This window comes from Rhinatrema bivittatum, chromosome 12 (genome assembly GCF_901001135.1).
Source record: "Rhinatrema bivittatum chromosome 12, aRhiBiv1.1, whole genome shotgun sequence".
Taxonomy (NCBI): domain Eukaryota; kingdom Metazoa; phylum Chordata; class Amphibia; order Gymnophiona; family Rhinatrematidae; genus Rhinatrema; species Rhinatrema bivittatum.
The window spans coordinates 5,045,020-5,059,575 of NC_042626.1; the positions used below are offsets into that span (position 1 = coordinate 5,045,020).

The window sequence follows — 14,556 nt, forward strand, 5'->3', positions numbered from 1 at the left end:
TGTGGGAGACGCAGGATTACTGATGGGGGGGAGGGGGCACGGAGGCTGCTGTGGGAGACGCAGGATTACTGATGGGGGGGGGGGGGCACGGAGGCTGCTGTGGGAGACGCAGGATTACTGATGGGGGGGGGGGGAGGGGGCACGGAGGCTGCTGTGGGAGACGCAGGATTACTGATGGGGGGGGGGGCACGGAGGCTGCTGTGGGAGACGCAGGATTACTGATGGGGGGGGAGGGGGCACGGAGGCTGCTGTGGGAGACGCAGGATTACTGATGGGGGGGGAGGGGGCACGGAGGCTGCTGTGGGAGACGCAGGATTACTGATGGGGGGGAGGGGGCACGGAGGCTGCTGTGGGAGACGCAGGATTACTGATGGGGGGGAGGGGGCACGGAGGCTGCTTTGGGAGACGCAGGATTACTGATGGGGGGGGGAGGGGGGCACGGAGGCTGCGTGGAGACGCAGGATTACTGATGGGGGGGGAGGGGGCACGGAGGCTGCGTGGGAGACGCAGGATTACTGATGGGGGGAGGGGGCACGGAGGCTGCCGTGGGAGACGCAGGATTACTGATGGGGGGGGAGGGGGCACGGAGGCTGCCGTGGGAGACGCAGGATTACTGATGGGGGGGGGAGGGGCACGGAGGCTGCCGTGGGAGACGCAGGATTACTGATGGGGGGGGGAGGGGGCACTGGAGGCTGCCGGGGAAGACGCAGGATTACTGATGGGGGGGAGGGGGCACGGAGGCTGCCGTGGGAGACGCAGGATTACTGATGGGGGGGAGGGGGCACGGAGGCTGCTGTGGGAGACGCAGGATTGCTGATGGGGGGGGGGGGGGGGGGGAGGAGATGTGAGGTTACTGATGATGGGAGGGGGAGGAGGCATGAGGTTACCCATGATGGAGGGGTAGAAGATGTGGGATTACTGATGGGAGGGGAGAGCAGCTCCCCCCTGCTGCTTGTCAGTTCAGTGGCTTTCTTGATGCTTTTTTTCTGCCTGTGGTGGGGTTTCTGCTCAGGTTTCTTGGGGGAGCGAGGGCTGGTGCGCCTGTCTCTTTCCCAGAGATGTGGGAGGAGAGAGGGGAATGTACCGGGGCAGGAAATGGGGGGAGCTAGGGGCAGCCTCGTGGTGAGAGACCCCTGCTGCCAGCACATTCTGGGCAGAGGCCCCTGGCTTGCTCTTTTCCTAAAGGGTGGCCTGGTTAAGCCCTGGTTTTAGAAGCTCCCCGGGGTTGGGTGTGATTGTGCGCCCAGGCGGGGACTTGGATTTTCAGAAGTAATTAATAGGGCACAGTTACTGCTCTTCTGGGGGCGTTGGTTTCCATGCAGGTTTCTTTTATTTAAAGAAGTGTGAACCGCCCAGAGCAGCTGCGTTGTGCAAGGCGCCGTACAGTGCGGGGAAAGCACAGCCGCAGCCTCTCGTCTGTGCCCAACCAGCCGCCCCTCCAAGGTTACAGTAGCACATTCGGATGTAAGTCGTAGGGTTGTCTGCTGGAAAGGCGCATTTCTTGCTCTTCGGGTTAATTCCATGTTATATCATAAGAGAGCTGAGCCCCTTCGTGCTCGTACATCACTGGGAAGGGACCCCCAGGGACACTTGGCCCCTCTGCTCCTGGGCATGCAGGGGCCTTCCAGATGTTTCCCTTTGTGTCTTGGCTGGAAATGGAAGTGTTAACCCTTGCTTCTCCATAGGTGATGAAGACGTACCACATGTACAATGCAGAGAGCATCAGCGCGCAGAGCAAGCTGAAGGAGGCGGAGAAGCAGGAGGAGAAGCAGATCGGCAGGTCGGTGAAGCAGGAGGAGCGGCAGACACCGCGCTCACCGGATGCCACCGCCGGCACCCGGTTCGAGGAGAAGCATGCCCGGCGCAGCTCCGTGAAAAAGATTGAAAAGGTGAAGGAAAAGGTGTGTGCGGGTGTCCAGCCTCGTGCCTGATTCTTCCCAGCAGGAGGCACCTGCTGCCGTGGAGTTTAGAGGAAATTTGCAATTCTTGGGCAGGGATTGCTCTCCTAGCCCGATCCTGTCGCTTGGCCTTGCACTAGAGGTCTGGGCTGACCCGGGCTGCGCGTTGGCTGCTTACCACCCGTACTTCTGAAATGGCTTCCTAACCCTGTGCGGGTTTCTCTCTCTGCATAGTTGTGGATTGGCTAATTTTTGCAGTTATAATTAATTTTGGCACAGTGTCTGAATCTCTCCCCACTCCCCCATCCAAGTGAAATTTATTTAAATGACATTTTGTGTTTTCTTTTTCAGCGGCAAGCAAAATACACGGAGAATAAGTTAAAAGCCATCAAGGCTAGGAATGAGTATGTGCTAGCCCTGGAGGCAACCAATTCGTGTGTCTTTAAATATTACATCCATGACCTGGCGGATCTGATTGATGTAAGTACCGGGAGCAGGCGGGGGAGGGGGGCTTGCAGCAGGGACTTTGCCCCCTGTATCTGAGCGGGAAGCTGCGATGACTCTGTGCCAGAGGCCACCCCCAGCGGAGGGTTCCCTCTGCATCTGAGGAGTAATTAATGTGTCCCAGAGACGGAAATTATAATATTGGTTCCCTGTACGTACCCGGATCAGTCCAGAGAGTGGGTCGTGTCCCCCTTCCAGCGGATGGAGTCAGAGCAAAAATCTGTAAGGACGGCCCCTGATAGGTTGGAGCGCCCTCTGGGTCCCTTCGGTATTTTCTCTGACTCCAGCAGATCATAACTTGGACAGTCAGTGGCCTTGCCCCAGAGAGCTCACTCCCCACTGGAAGGTTAAGTGACGTGGCCAGGTTAGCACATGTGGTGGGCAGAGATCTCCGGGGTCACGGTTCTGTGAGGGCAGCACAAAGTGAATCCTTGCTTAGGGCAACGTGTGGCCTCCATGCATGAAGACAGGCTTACGTTAGGAGACCAGGGGCTGACGTGGGGAATTGACAAATTCTAGACCTATACCCAATCTGCTTGGCCTGGCTAAAATTACAGAAAGCCGTGCCTTATGTCAGCTGGATAACTTTACAAGGGACGGTGGTGTTAGAAGTTAAGCAGTGTGGATTGCAGTCCTGCCATGGTCCTGCAGCGCTGCTGGACAGGAGGAGGTCTGCTATGGTAACGTTCCTGGATGTATTCTGCGCACTGGGATACGGGCGCTGTGCACAAATGGGGTTGCTTTACTGTTAGTCTGCCCGTTCATGTCAGGTAAAGGTGAACGGAAAGACATGGAGGATCCGCAGGGTTTGGCCTTGTCAGTTTGTATTTGGATGATCTTTCCTGTCAGTGGTTCAGTTCAGGCACTGTTTGCACAGATGAGCAATTGTCTGCAGCCTGTGGAAACTCTGCACAACGAGGAATGAATTAGTGATAAATCCAGCTAAGACAGGACTATTGTGTGCGAGCAGACGATATCCCTCCGTTTGTGATTAATGATGGTCTGTCCCGTTTTGTCAGACTTTTGGGATCTGGGAGTGATTCCAGAGTCAGATGTTGTTCAGGTCCCAGATTAGGAATGTTCTAGAGACTGCAGTCTTTAAGATGAGGGGGATTAGGCACCTTAGGTATATTTTGTGCCAAAATGATTTTCAAGTGGCAGTGCAAGGCCTGGTCTTCTACTCTGGATTATTGTAAGAGCATTTGTGTTGGACTTCCTAAAAATCAGCTCAAAGTGCTTCAGATAGGCTCTGGTGGAGAGGGTGCATCCCTTGTACAAACACGATGACAGAAAAAGGCTGTAGCCCTATCTAGCCTGCCCTATCTCTGCCAGCTCCATTAGGTACCAGTTGCTGACGGAGCAAAGTTTAAATTCATAGTGTTGCTTATTGAAAACGCTCCAGGAATATTTGAGAAATGTTGGCTCCAGATGTGCCCAGGCCATTCTCCAATCAGGGGAAATTGAGTGCCAAATGCAAATGGCAAGATCTGGAGCATTTTCACTTGCTGGGCCTATCCCGTGGCGCGGCCTGCCAGTGGCCTTTAGGTTAGAATCTATCCCGTGGCCCTTAGGTTAGAATCTATCCCGTGGCGCAGCCTGCCAGCGGCCCTTAGGTTAGAATCTATCCCGTGGCCCTTAGGTTAGAATCTATCCCGTGGCGCGGCCTGCCAGCGGCCCTTAGGTTAGAATCTATCCCGTGGCGCGGCCTGCCAGCGGCCCTTAGGTTAGAATCTATCCTGTGGCCCTTAGGTTAGAATCTATCCCGGGGCATGGCCTGCCAGCGGCCCTTAGGTTAGAATCTATCCTGTGGCCCTTAGGTTAGAATCTATCCCGTGGTGCGGCCTGCCAGCGGCCCTTAGGTTAGAATCTATCCCGTGGTGCGGCCTGCCAGTGGCCCTTAGGTTAGAATGTATCCAGTGGCCCTTAGGTTAGAATCTATCCCGTGGCGTGGCCTGCCAGCGGCCCTTAGGTTAGAATCTATCCCGTGGCCCTTAGGTTAGAATCTATCCCGTGGTGCGGCCTGCCAGCGGCCCTTAGGTTAGAATCTATCCCGTGGCCCTTAGGTTAGAATCTATCCCGTGGCGCAGCGTGCCAGCGGCCCTTAGGTTAGAATCTATCCCGTGGCGCGGCCTGCCAGTGGCCCTTAGGTTAGAATGTATCCCGTGGCCCTTAGGTTAGAATGTATCCCGTGGCCCTTAGGTTAGAATCTATCCCGTGGCGCGGCCTGCCAGTGGCCCTTAGGTTAGAATGTATCCCGTGGCCCTTAGGTTAGAATCTATCCCGTGGCGCGGCCTGCCAGTGGCCCTTAGGTTAGAATGTATCCCGTGGCCCTTAGGTTAGAATCTATCCCGTGGCGCAGCCTGCCAGCGGCCCTTAGGTTAGAATCTATCCCGTGGCGCGGCCTGCCAGTGGCCCTTAGGTTAGAATGTATCCTGTGGCCCTTAGGTTAGAATCTATCCCGTGGCGCGGCCTGCCAGTGGCCCTTAGGTTAGAATGTATCCCGTGGCCCTTAGGTTAGAATCTATCCCGTGGCGCAGCCTGCCAGCGGCCCTTAGGTTAGAATCTATCCCGTGGCCCTTAGGTTAGAATCTATCCCGTGGCGCAGCCTGCCAGCGGCCCTTAGGTTAGAATCTATCCTGTGGCCCTTAGGTTAGAATCTATCCTGTGGCCCTTAGGTTAGAATCTATCCCGTGGCCCTTAGGTTAGAATCTGTCCCGTGGCCCTTAGGTTAGAATCTGAAATCAAGAAATTCCCCAGAGGTTGGAAGGTAAGTGCAGGTATCAGGAAGTGAGGGGATAAATCTGGATGTGTGTTTTGGTTGAGTGCCAGGGATTCCCCATTCCTTCCCTTCTGACCTCTCTTGTAGTTTCTCTCTTGACCGGTGTTTTGACCCCTTATTGACCGCTTTGCACTTTGCCTCAGTGCGTTGTGCCTACGACTCCGGCTGAATTGCAGGATTGTTACCTTCGGATAAGAAACTGAATTCCCCGGAGACTCCTTTGTAGTAAAAATGTCTGTAACCTGCCGGGCCTGGCCCAGACCGTGTGACGGTGGGAGCTAGAAATACAGTGTTTGACTCTGCCTAAGGCCCAGCTGCTCTTTCCACTGTTTTATAAATGCTTTGCTGTATTTGTGTAGTGAAATCCTCTGTTACCATGAATACAAACAAATCACTTATCAGGCAGGCATTAAAAAACAAACAAAGCATTAGCAGAGGACACAGAGCGGACTGCAGCCCTCGGAGGCCCCGTCTAAATCCCAGATTATTTCCCGGGAATGCACGAGGCGCTGCGCATCTGCCGCCTTCCAGATGTTCGCCTGCCTCCTTTCCCTTCTCTTACTGACTAAGGATTTTGTGGTCTCGCTGCAGCTGCCCGGGCTGCATTTGTACTTGGGGGGGGGGGGGTATCTCGGGACATTCCCGCCTCCTCCCCCGAGGATGCCGAGGAGTAGCAATGAGAATCCAGCACATGCTGTCTGAATTTGTCGAATAATTCCTTTCTGACTTGTTGTTCGCTTCCTTGGTCAGAGGTGGAGAGAGCCACGTATGAGATTCATTTTCTGGGTTAGGGGGTTATAAGGCGTTGTGAGCCACCTGTACCCAGCCCTGCCAGGGTTAATGCCTGGTGCATATCTTCCTCTTTTTTTTTTTTTTTCTGCAGTGCTGTGACCTGGGCTACCATGCCAGCCTGAACCGGGCCCTGCGCACCTTCCTGTCAGCAGAGTTTAACCTCCAGCAGTCCAAGCATGAGGGCCTGGAGGCCATCGAGAGCACGGTGGAGAACCTGGACGCCAGCAGTGACAAGCAGCGCCTGATGGAGAGCTACAACACTGTCTTCTGTCCCCCCATGAAGTTTGACTTCCAGTCACACATGGGCGATGCTGTGAGTCCCTCTGCCTGCATCTCGCTCGCTCTCCCTGCCTCCCGCCCTGTTTTCTTTTTGTGTGTAACGCTGGATGCGCTTGTGCTGTGCTCCCTCCTTTTTCATCTTGTCCCTTGATCAAACGCCTGCTGCCCGGCAGAGATTCCTCAGGTGGCGGGTTTGTACGCCGTCCTGTGCACTGCTGCACGCAATGCAGGTGCCAGGAAGCTTGGAGGCGTAGCCTGGCCGCTCTCTCCTTGGACTGTGTGGCTTTGTGGCACGCGCTCTCTCTGACGCTGGCCGCCTCCTTTGGGTAGAAAGCTGAACGCACGGACACACAACGCATCGGAGCAGAGCACCTTGGAAAGAATCGTGCAGGTAACGTTACGGGCACTGAAGCAGGCTGATGCCGCTTCGTGGTCCAGCCAAGTCTTTGGCAGCTGCCAAAAGAATCCACGAAAGCGTGAAAAAGTCAAGATTTCCAACTTGGTGCCGTGTTGATGTCTCCCGCAGCCATCCACCCTCTCGGTGCAGATCCGGCATGCGCGGAAAGCAGCGAGGGTGCCTGGCTGCAGGCCACATTGCTAGGCGAGACGGTTGGGTGCCTGGGAACAGTTTGCTTGGCTTGGCGAGGCTTTTGCTCTTCCAGGCAGGTCTTGGAGACTGCCTTTGAAGGCTCTTCTGAGTCGCTCTCCTGTCTCTGGTAGGTGTCGCAGCTTTGTGTCCAGCCGCCTGTCCAGGCAGAGCTAATGCAGAGGTTCCAGCAGCTGGACTCCCGGCTCACCACGCTGCAGATTGAAGACGAGGAGGTAAGAGCTGCGGGGTCGGGAAGTGAAAGGAACAAATCCCTGAGCTGTGTTAGAGGTTGCCAGCCTTCGGGGGGGGGGGAGTTGTGCCCAGAGCAGTGCCGGCTGGGCCTGTCGCCCTCTCCGATGCCCAGCGTCCCGCTCTCCTTCCCGCTTCAGAAGTACTTTACCTTCCCACGGCTGGGCTTATGAGTTGGGGAGGCCGAAACCACGTGCTAAGTCTGGTCCATAGTGCTTCCCGGTTCTGTCCTGAATGTCTTGCAAACTTGGGTTTTACTGTGAGCCTCACACATCAGCTCGTGCCACGAAGCTTTGACCCTTTTACGATATGTGCTAGTGTTGCTCATTTCTCTGTGGTACGAGGAGAACCAGAATGCACTGGGCCTGAGACTTTGAAGGCTAGGTCTGAGCTCCAGGCTCCAGAAGGTTTGGCGTTTAGTGTGGCAGCTGTAGGCTGGGCCACAGGGCCTGCAGCCAGTGGTGCTGCTTCTGTACGGAGCAGCTCTGACTCACCCCCTCGTGTCGCCCAAATGCAGGTGAAGAAGACGTTGGAAGCCACGCTCCAGACTATCCAGGACATGGTGACCGTGGAGGACTTTGATGTCTCCGACTGTTTCCAGTACAGCAACTCGATGGAGTCCGTCAAGTCCACCGTCTCGGAGACCTTCCTGAGCAAGCCGAGCATTGCCAAGAGACGAGCCAACCAGCAGGAGACGGAGCAGTTCTACTTCACGGTGAGATCGGCCGTTTTTTTGTTGGGTTTTTTAAATACCAAATTCCATATATTTTTATTATTGTGTGTTTGCAAAGGGACTAAGAAGAAGAACCCAATTGTAAAGGGCAAGGAAGGCACCTGCCAGTCCTTGTTCTCGCCATCTGTGGGCTTGGAGGTTTTACCCGTTTCCTGGTACTTAGCAATGTCCAGCGTGAAGGTCTGGACTGCCGATCCAGGAGCAGATCCCAATCCCTGCGCTGGATCCCAATCCCTGCGATGTGGGAATGAATGAGTCCAAATCCTTCAGTTCCCTGTACGCACCCGGATCAGTCCAGACTCCCCTCCAGCAGATGGAGACAGAGAAGTTTAAACGGGCTCCGTCCTATACCCCTCAGGTGCCACCTAGAGTCTGTCAGTAAAAGCTGGGAGCGCCATATTCAGACGCAGTCCGGATAGCACAGTTAGCCGCATAAAATGTGCAGGTACATTCAATAATGCAGTTGCGTTGTTAAATCTAGTGGCTATCTTAGAACATAAGACTTGCCAAAGTGGGTCAGACCGAGGGTCCACCAAGTCCAGAATCCTGTTTCCAACAGTGGCCAAGCCAGGTCACAAGTACCTGGCAGGATCCCAAACCCTAGACAGAGCCCATGCTGCTTATCCCAGGGATAAGCCGTGGATTTCTGCAACTCCACCTTAATAATGGTTAATGGACTTTTCCTCCAGGAATTTGTCCAAACCTTTTTTAAACACAGCTACACTAAAAGCTTTCATCACATCCTCTAGCAATGAATTCCACAGCTTAATTATGTTTTCCTAGCGTGCAGCCAGATGGACTCGGGACCAATGGGTTATGCTCCCCTGCCAGCAGATGGAGACTGAGTCAGGTTTCAAAGCTGACGTCACCCTAGATCCCCCCCCCCTGCAGTGACCTCAGCCCTTCAGTATTTCTCCAACTCCAGCAGATGGCGGATGTACCTCTCCCTATGGGGATTGCTGTACTTCTTGGAAAGAGAAATTCTACATTTAAATGAGAGAAAAGATTGAGCCCCGCTCTCCTGCGGTGAAACCTAAAAGTCTCTCCCCCAGTGGAGAATTCCTGAGGCGATTTCCCGGATCCCTCCCCGGTGAGCCTTGGTCCGGGAGCCGGTTCCCGGTGCAGACCTTGCTGCCTAAGCAGCTGAAAGGCAGCGAGTGCAGGAAGCCGAGGGTGGCGGTGACGTCCAAAGCCCCCCTCCCCCCACAGCGGGAGACTCTCTGTGCTGAGCCCAGGTAAGTTTAAAAAAAAAAAAGATTTACCTCCTGATTGAGAGACATTTGGAGGGGTTTCGGTAGGACATCCTCCGGTCTCCGTACCGACGTCGTTCCCGATCCCGTTGGGGTAAGGGGAAATGGGCTTCCGAGTGGGTTGAGCGGCCCCCCCCGGTGGTCTGCACACTGCATGGAAGGCTGCGGCGGCGCCATCTTGCACGCGTCCTTGTGCGAGCCGTATCGCCCTGCATGGAACGTCAGTACACGCAGTGCATCGGTTCCTGGGCTATGCACGCGCCTCGCTGTGTTCCCCGTAGGTGCCCAAAATCTGTGCGCATAAAATTTTAAGCACGAGCCGTCTATAAACGCGGTTACCTCCGCCAATGGCCCCGGCAGCCAAGAAACCTAAGCGCCTTTCTCTCTGCGCTGCTCGTCATATTAGGGCTGCAGAGTCTGACCTGGATTCTTACTTATGTCAGCACCGTGAGGAAGCCCAGGGAGAATTGGCCTCCCCGGACTTTGCTAAGCCCGGCTCCTCCCATTCAGAGGATAGGTCAGCCACAGCCTTAACCGAAAGTACCCCAGATCTGAGTACCCCCGGGACATGGGAGAGGGAAATCCAGTGGCGCCTACCCCAGTACCTCCTGGGCTAGGCATGGACCTGGCCGCCTTCTCTTGGGTGGAATTCTTACAGGGCCTTCAAGCCATCGTACAGGTGCAGTCTGCTACCTCACTTGCACCTGGCCGGACAGAACCTCAGCCAGTAGGGCCTCTCTCTCCCTGTCCTATCGGCAGACCTCAAGGCAAGACTCAACTCACCAAGGGTATCCCTGGCAGGGACCTGGACGGCATGGACGAAGAAGAGGATCCAGATTCATTGGAAGATGGGGGAATCCCCCCTTTGGTTTAGAACCGTATCAGACCATGTTACGGTTTTTCCATAGAGACGAATTGCCAGCCCTGGTTTCCCAGACCCTGAAGATGCTGGGAGTTCCTGGGGCGGACTCTGACAGAACCAGTGAAGAATCCCATTCAGATTTCCCTACCCAGAGCCTCTTGCTACTTTCCAGTACTGGAAGCCATCCGGGAGTGATTGACCTGGAATGGGATGCCCCAGAAGGAAGTTTTAAAGGTGGACGAGCATTAGAAGCTTCTATACCCACTGATCCGGCAGCGAGAGAACGTTTGTGTTTCCCTAAAGTGGCTGCACCGGTCTGTGCCGTCTCTAAGCAAACAACTATCCCAGTGGAGGGAGGAGCGGCCTTAAAGGATGCGCACAATAGACGGATGGCGTCCATCCTTAAACAGGCCTTCGATACAGTAGCAATGACCTTACAGATTGCTTCTTGTTGTGCCCTGGTAGATCATTCGTGCCTGCTCCTCTTTCAGGAGGTGGATGACTGAATTCCAGAGCAGTTATGGAACCTGCCGCTGCCTTTTTAGCTGACGCAGGCTCAGACCTAGTCCGTACCTCGGCCAGAGGAGTGGCCAGAAGACAGCTATTGCTGCAGAATTGGTCAGCAGACGCAACCTCCAAGGCAAATCTTTAAAGGATTACTCCTGGAAAAGCTGGCCAGTAAATGAGGCTACCAGAAGATAAGAGAAAGCAGTTACAGCACCCCTCGTCTTGAGGGGTCGATCCAGGGGCTCCCAATGCTTTCGCCCCTACAGAAACTCAACATTTCAGAGGTCTCGGCCCTTTGGGAGGTCTCAGTCCTTTCATAGTCGACAGCCCAAGAGAGGGGCAAGCTTGGGATCAGGTTTGTCCCAAACCCCCCAATGAAAATTTGCTGACCCACCCTTAGAACAAGGAGATAGGGGGTCGACTGTCCCTCTTTTACCAGAGGTGGGTCGAGATCACTTCAGACAAATGGGTACTGGAAGTCATATGAGAAGGATATGCGCTGGACTTATTCATGATGTCTCCTTGCCTCTCCCTGCTCAAGAAGCTGGCAGGGGAGACTACTCTTAAGACTCCTCAGGATGAGGGCTACAAATCCGGTACCTGCGCCCCAGGAAAATACTGGGCATTTGTCCATCTATTTCATTCGACCCAAGAAGGAAGGTTCCTTTTGCCCCATCCTGGAACTCAAGAGCATCAACTGACATCTACGAGTGAATCATTTCCGCATGGAAACCCTACGCTCTGTGACAATGACCTTACAATCAGGAGAGTTCTCAGCCTTCCTACACCTATCCGTGGCCTTCCTACATATTCCAATCCGTCAAGACATCATTTCCTATGCTTTGCATTACTGGGTCGCCATTAACGGTTCCGGGCATTGCCCTTTGGCCTAGCTACCGCCCCCCAGTACATCTTCAAAGATTATGGTGGTTGTAGCAGCAGCATTGAGAAAAGAGGGAATCCTGGGGCACCTGTACTTGGACAACTGGTTAATCCAGGCCAAGTCCGTGGAAGAGAGTCTCTGGGCGACCAACAGGGTGACCACCTTGTTTCAGAAACTCGGTTAGGTCGTAAACCTGGACAAAAGCAGTCTCAAGCCCTCCCAGACCTTGGACTATCTGGGAGTCCAGTTCGACACCAAGCAGGGCAGGTCTTCCTTCTGACTACATGGATAAGGAAGTTGATGTCCCAAGTGTGTCAGTTGATGAGCACGATACGACGATACGCCAGACGGTGTGGAGCTATCTCAAAGTTCTCCGTTTGATGACAGCAACCCTGGAGGAGTGCCGTGGGTGAGGGTACATGTGTGACTACTTCAGCGCTCACTATTGTCACATTGGAACCTGCAGTCTCAAGACTATTTGGTTGGCCTCCACTTACCGATGGGAGTATGCTCTCAGCTCCAGAGGTGGCAACAGGAAGCTCATCTGAGCAGGGGTGTACCCCTGTCCTCTCCGAACTGGCTGGTCCTCACAACAAATGGGAGCCTCTGGGGCTGGGGAGCTCGCTGTCAGGAACTGACTTCCCAGGGGTGTTGAACCGAGGAAGAGGCTCTCTGGAACATCAACAGCCTGGAAGCCTTGAAGGTGCAGGTATTTATTTATTTATTTATTTAACATTTTTATATACCGACCTTCATGAAAGAAATTCATATCAGATCGGTTTACAAATAACATGAGGGAAATAACAAAGTCAACCATATAACAAGAAATGAAAGTTACATATAACAAGGGGTATTAACCTGGAGGGCTAGGATAGCCGGAGCGATAGAAGGCATAACTGGAGAAATTAGATAATACAATAATATGAAGAGAAGAGGCATAAGTGTATAGGCTACACAGGTAGCCGCGCTCTCCTGTTTCAGGGGTGAGGTGAACAGAACCCGCCTGTCGGCTTATCCGGACGTGGCCCAGTTTTGTGTTTGTTTTTTTTTTTGAAAGGGCCCGTTTTTTCCTTGTGGAATCTTAATCTAGTATTGGAGTTTTTGGCAGGGCCTTCCTTTCGGCCACAGCAGTCTTTCCTTGCATTTATTAACCCTGAAAACGGGGTTCCCTGTGGCTATGTGCTCGGCACGTCTCATCTCTGAACTTCAGGCATTGTCGTGTCAGGAACTGTTCCTCTGGATGACTCCAGGAGCGTTACAGCTTTGTACTGTTCCATCCTCCTTGCCCAAGCTAGTTTTGGGTTTCATTTTAATCTGTCCATTTCATTGCCATCCCTAGATAAGCACAAGGACATGGAAGGATACCACCACCTCCGTCATTTGAATGTCAATAGACTTTGGTGCAGTATCTGGAAGTTTCAGAACCGGTCCTAAAGACGGACCGCCTGTTTGTCCTTCACAGTGGAAGGAAGTGGGGCGAACCAGCTTCTTGGGCTACCATAGTTCGCTGGATTAAGGAGGAGGTCACGGGAGCCTGTGTGGAGGCAGGAAAGCCATTACCTCTCAGGTTAAAGCTCATTCCACTAGGGCTCAGGCAGTCTCATGGGCGGAAGTTAGACTGCTGTCTCCTATTGACATCTGCCGAGTGGCGATGTGGTGGTCCTTGCACACCTTCCCCAGGTTCTATCACCTGGACATTCAGGCCCAGGAGGACGCAGCCTTTGCAAGGGCAGTGTTAACCGGACCACGGGCAGCCTCCTGCCCTGATCGGGAGAAGCTTTTGTACATCTCATTGGTCCTGAGTCCATCTGGCTGCACACTAGGAAATGGAGAAATTACTTACCTGATAATTTCATTTTCCTTAGTATAGACAGAGGGACTCAGCATCCCGCCCACGGCTGCCCAAGAACGGCGCTAAGGATTCACCCGTGGAGTGGATATCGATTCCAAGAGATTACGGATAAGCTCTCATCCAGTCCCTAGATCAGGGCATCTATAATCTTACTGGGGCTCAGTGTTTGAGTACAGTTACGGTTATCTGTTTTTAATCGTTTTTTTCGGTAGTAGGTCCACAGTGGCCTTTGAAGAGAATACTGAGGGGCCGAGGTCACTGCAGGGGGGGATCTAGGGTGACTTCAGCTTTGAAACCTGACTCTGTCTCCATCTGCTGGCAGGGGAGCGCATAACCCATTGGTCCTGAGTCCATCTGTCTACACTAAGGAGAACAAAATTATCAGGTAAGTAATTTCTCTCTCCAGTTGAATTAAGTTAGCCGGATCACTATAGCTGGCCAACTTTACGACACTTCTGTATCACTAACTCCCTCAGGATGCCTCTAACTCATTAGCCGGCTAGATATGTACCCAGATATTCAGTTAGCCCATTAAGAGTTTTGAAAATGGACCTCTAAGAGTCGTCGCCCATCCCTTTTCAATGCCTCTCTATTATTTTATTTCTTGCGATCGCTCACTGTATTAAAAGCAGGGATTTGCCACCGCCCTTCCTATACTGACCCCATGCAGGCGGAGCAGAGCTCTCTGTTCTGGAGGAGGTGGGGTCGGGAAACGATTCTGACAGGAAGAGAGAGGGGGTTCCCCTCCCCATGCCCCATTCCTAGAGGATAAATATAGGAGGAATGCGAGAGGTGGCCTTCCGGGGGGGCTAGCGCCGGCCTGGCGGGAAAAGGCACAGGGTGCAGACAGCGCGAGTCCTGCTGCTGGCACTGGATGGGGGACGGCAGGCTCTTCCCGGCTAGGCCTTGGGTTCAGGGTTCAAGTCCTACCCTTTCACCCTTGGGAAACTGAGAGGAGGAGGAGGAGCAGAGCTGTGCCCGTGCAGCTGTCACAGAGGTGGCTCTGGTATTGGGGGGTGCGAGTGGCACTGGGTGCCTTCTGCTGATTCTGGGATCATGAGGTATTTGGGGAGTCACAGAGGTGGCTCTGGTATTGGGGGTGCGAGTGGCACTGGGTGCCTTCTGCTGATTCTGGGATCATGAGGTATTTGGGGAGTCACAGAGGTGGCTCTGGTATTGGGGGGTGCGAGTGGCACTGGGTGCCTTCTGCTGATTCTGGGATCATGAGGTATTTGGGGAGTCACAGGGGTGGCTCTGGTATTGGGGGGTGCGAGTGGCACTGGGTGCCTTCTGCTGATTCTGGGATCATGAGGTATTTGGGGAGTGTCAGAGGTGGCTCTGGTATTGGGGGGTGCGAGTGGCACTGGGTGCCTTCTGCT

General features: G+C 53.9%; 1 protein-coding gene across 3 annotated transcripts in view; it reads left to right on the plus strand.

The window, feature by feature from the left end:
- Positions 1-14,556, plus strand: part of SRGAP2 (SLIT-ROBO Rho GTPase activating protein 2) — a 110,736-nt gene that overhangs the window by 60,920 nt on the left and 35,260 nt on the right. For 2 of the 3 annotated variants that reach the window (XM_029573836.1, XM_029573839.1), the window contains 5 exons: positions 1,686-1,901; positions 2,250-2,378; positions 6,065-6,286; positions 6,973-7,074; positions 7,608-7,805. In XM_029573836.1, coding sequence (XP_029429696.1) covers positions 1,686-1,901; positions 2,250-2,378; positions 6,065-6,286; positions 6,973-7,074; positions 7,608-7,805 — 867 coding nt within the window. The remainder of the gene's footprint in view (positions 1-1,685; positions 1,902-2,249; positions 2,379-6,064; positions 6,287-6,972; positions 7,075-7,607; positions 7,806-14,556) is intronic. The other variant, XM_029573837.1, reaches the window with a different exon arrangement.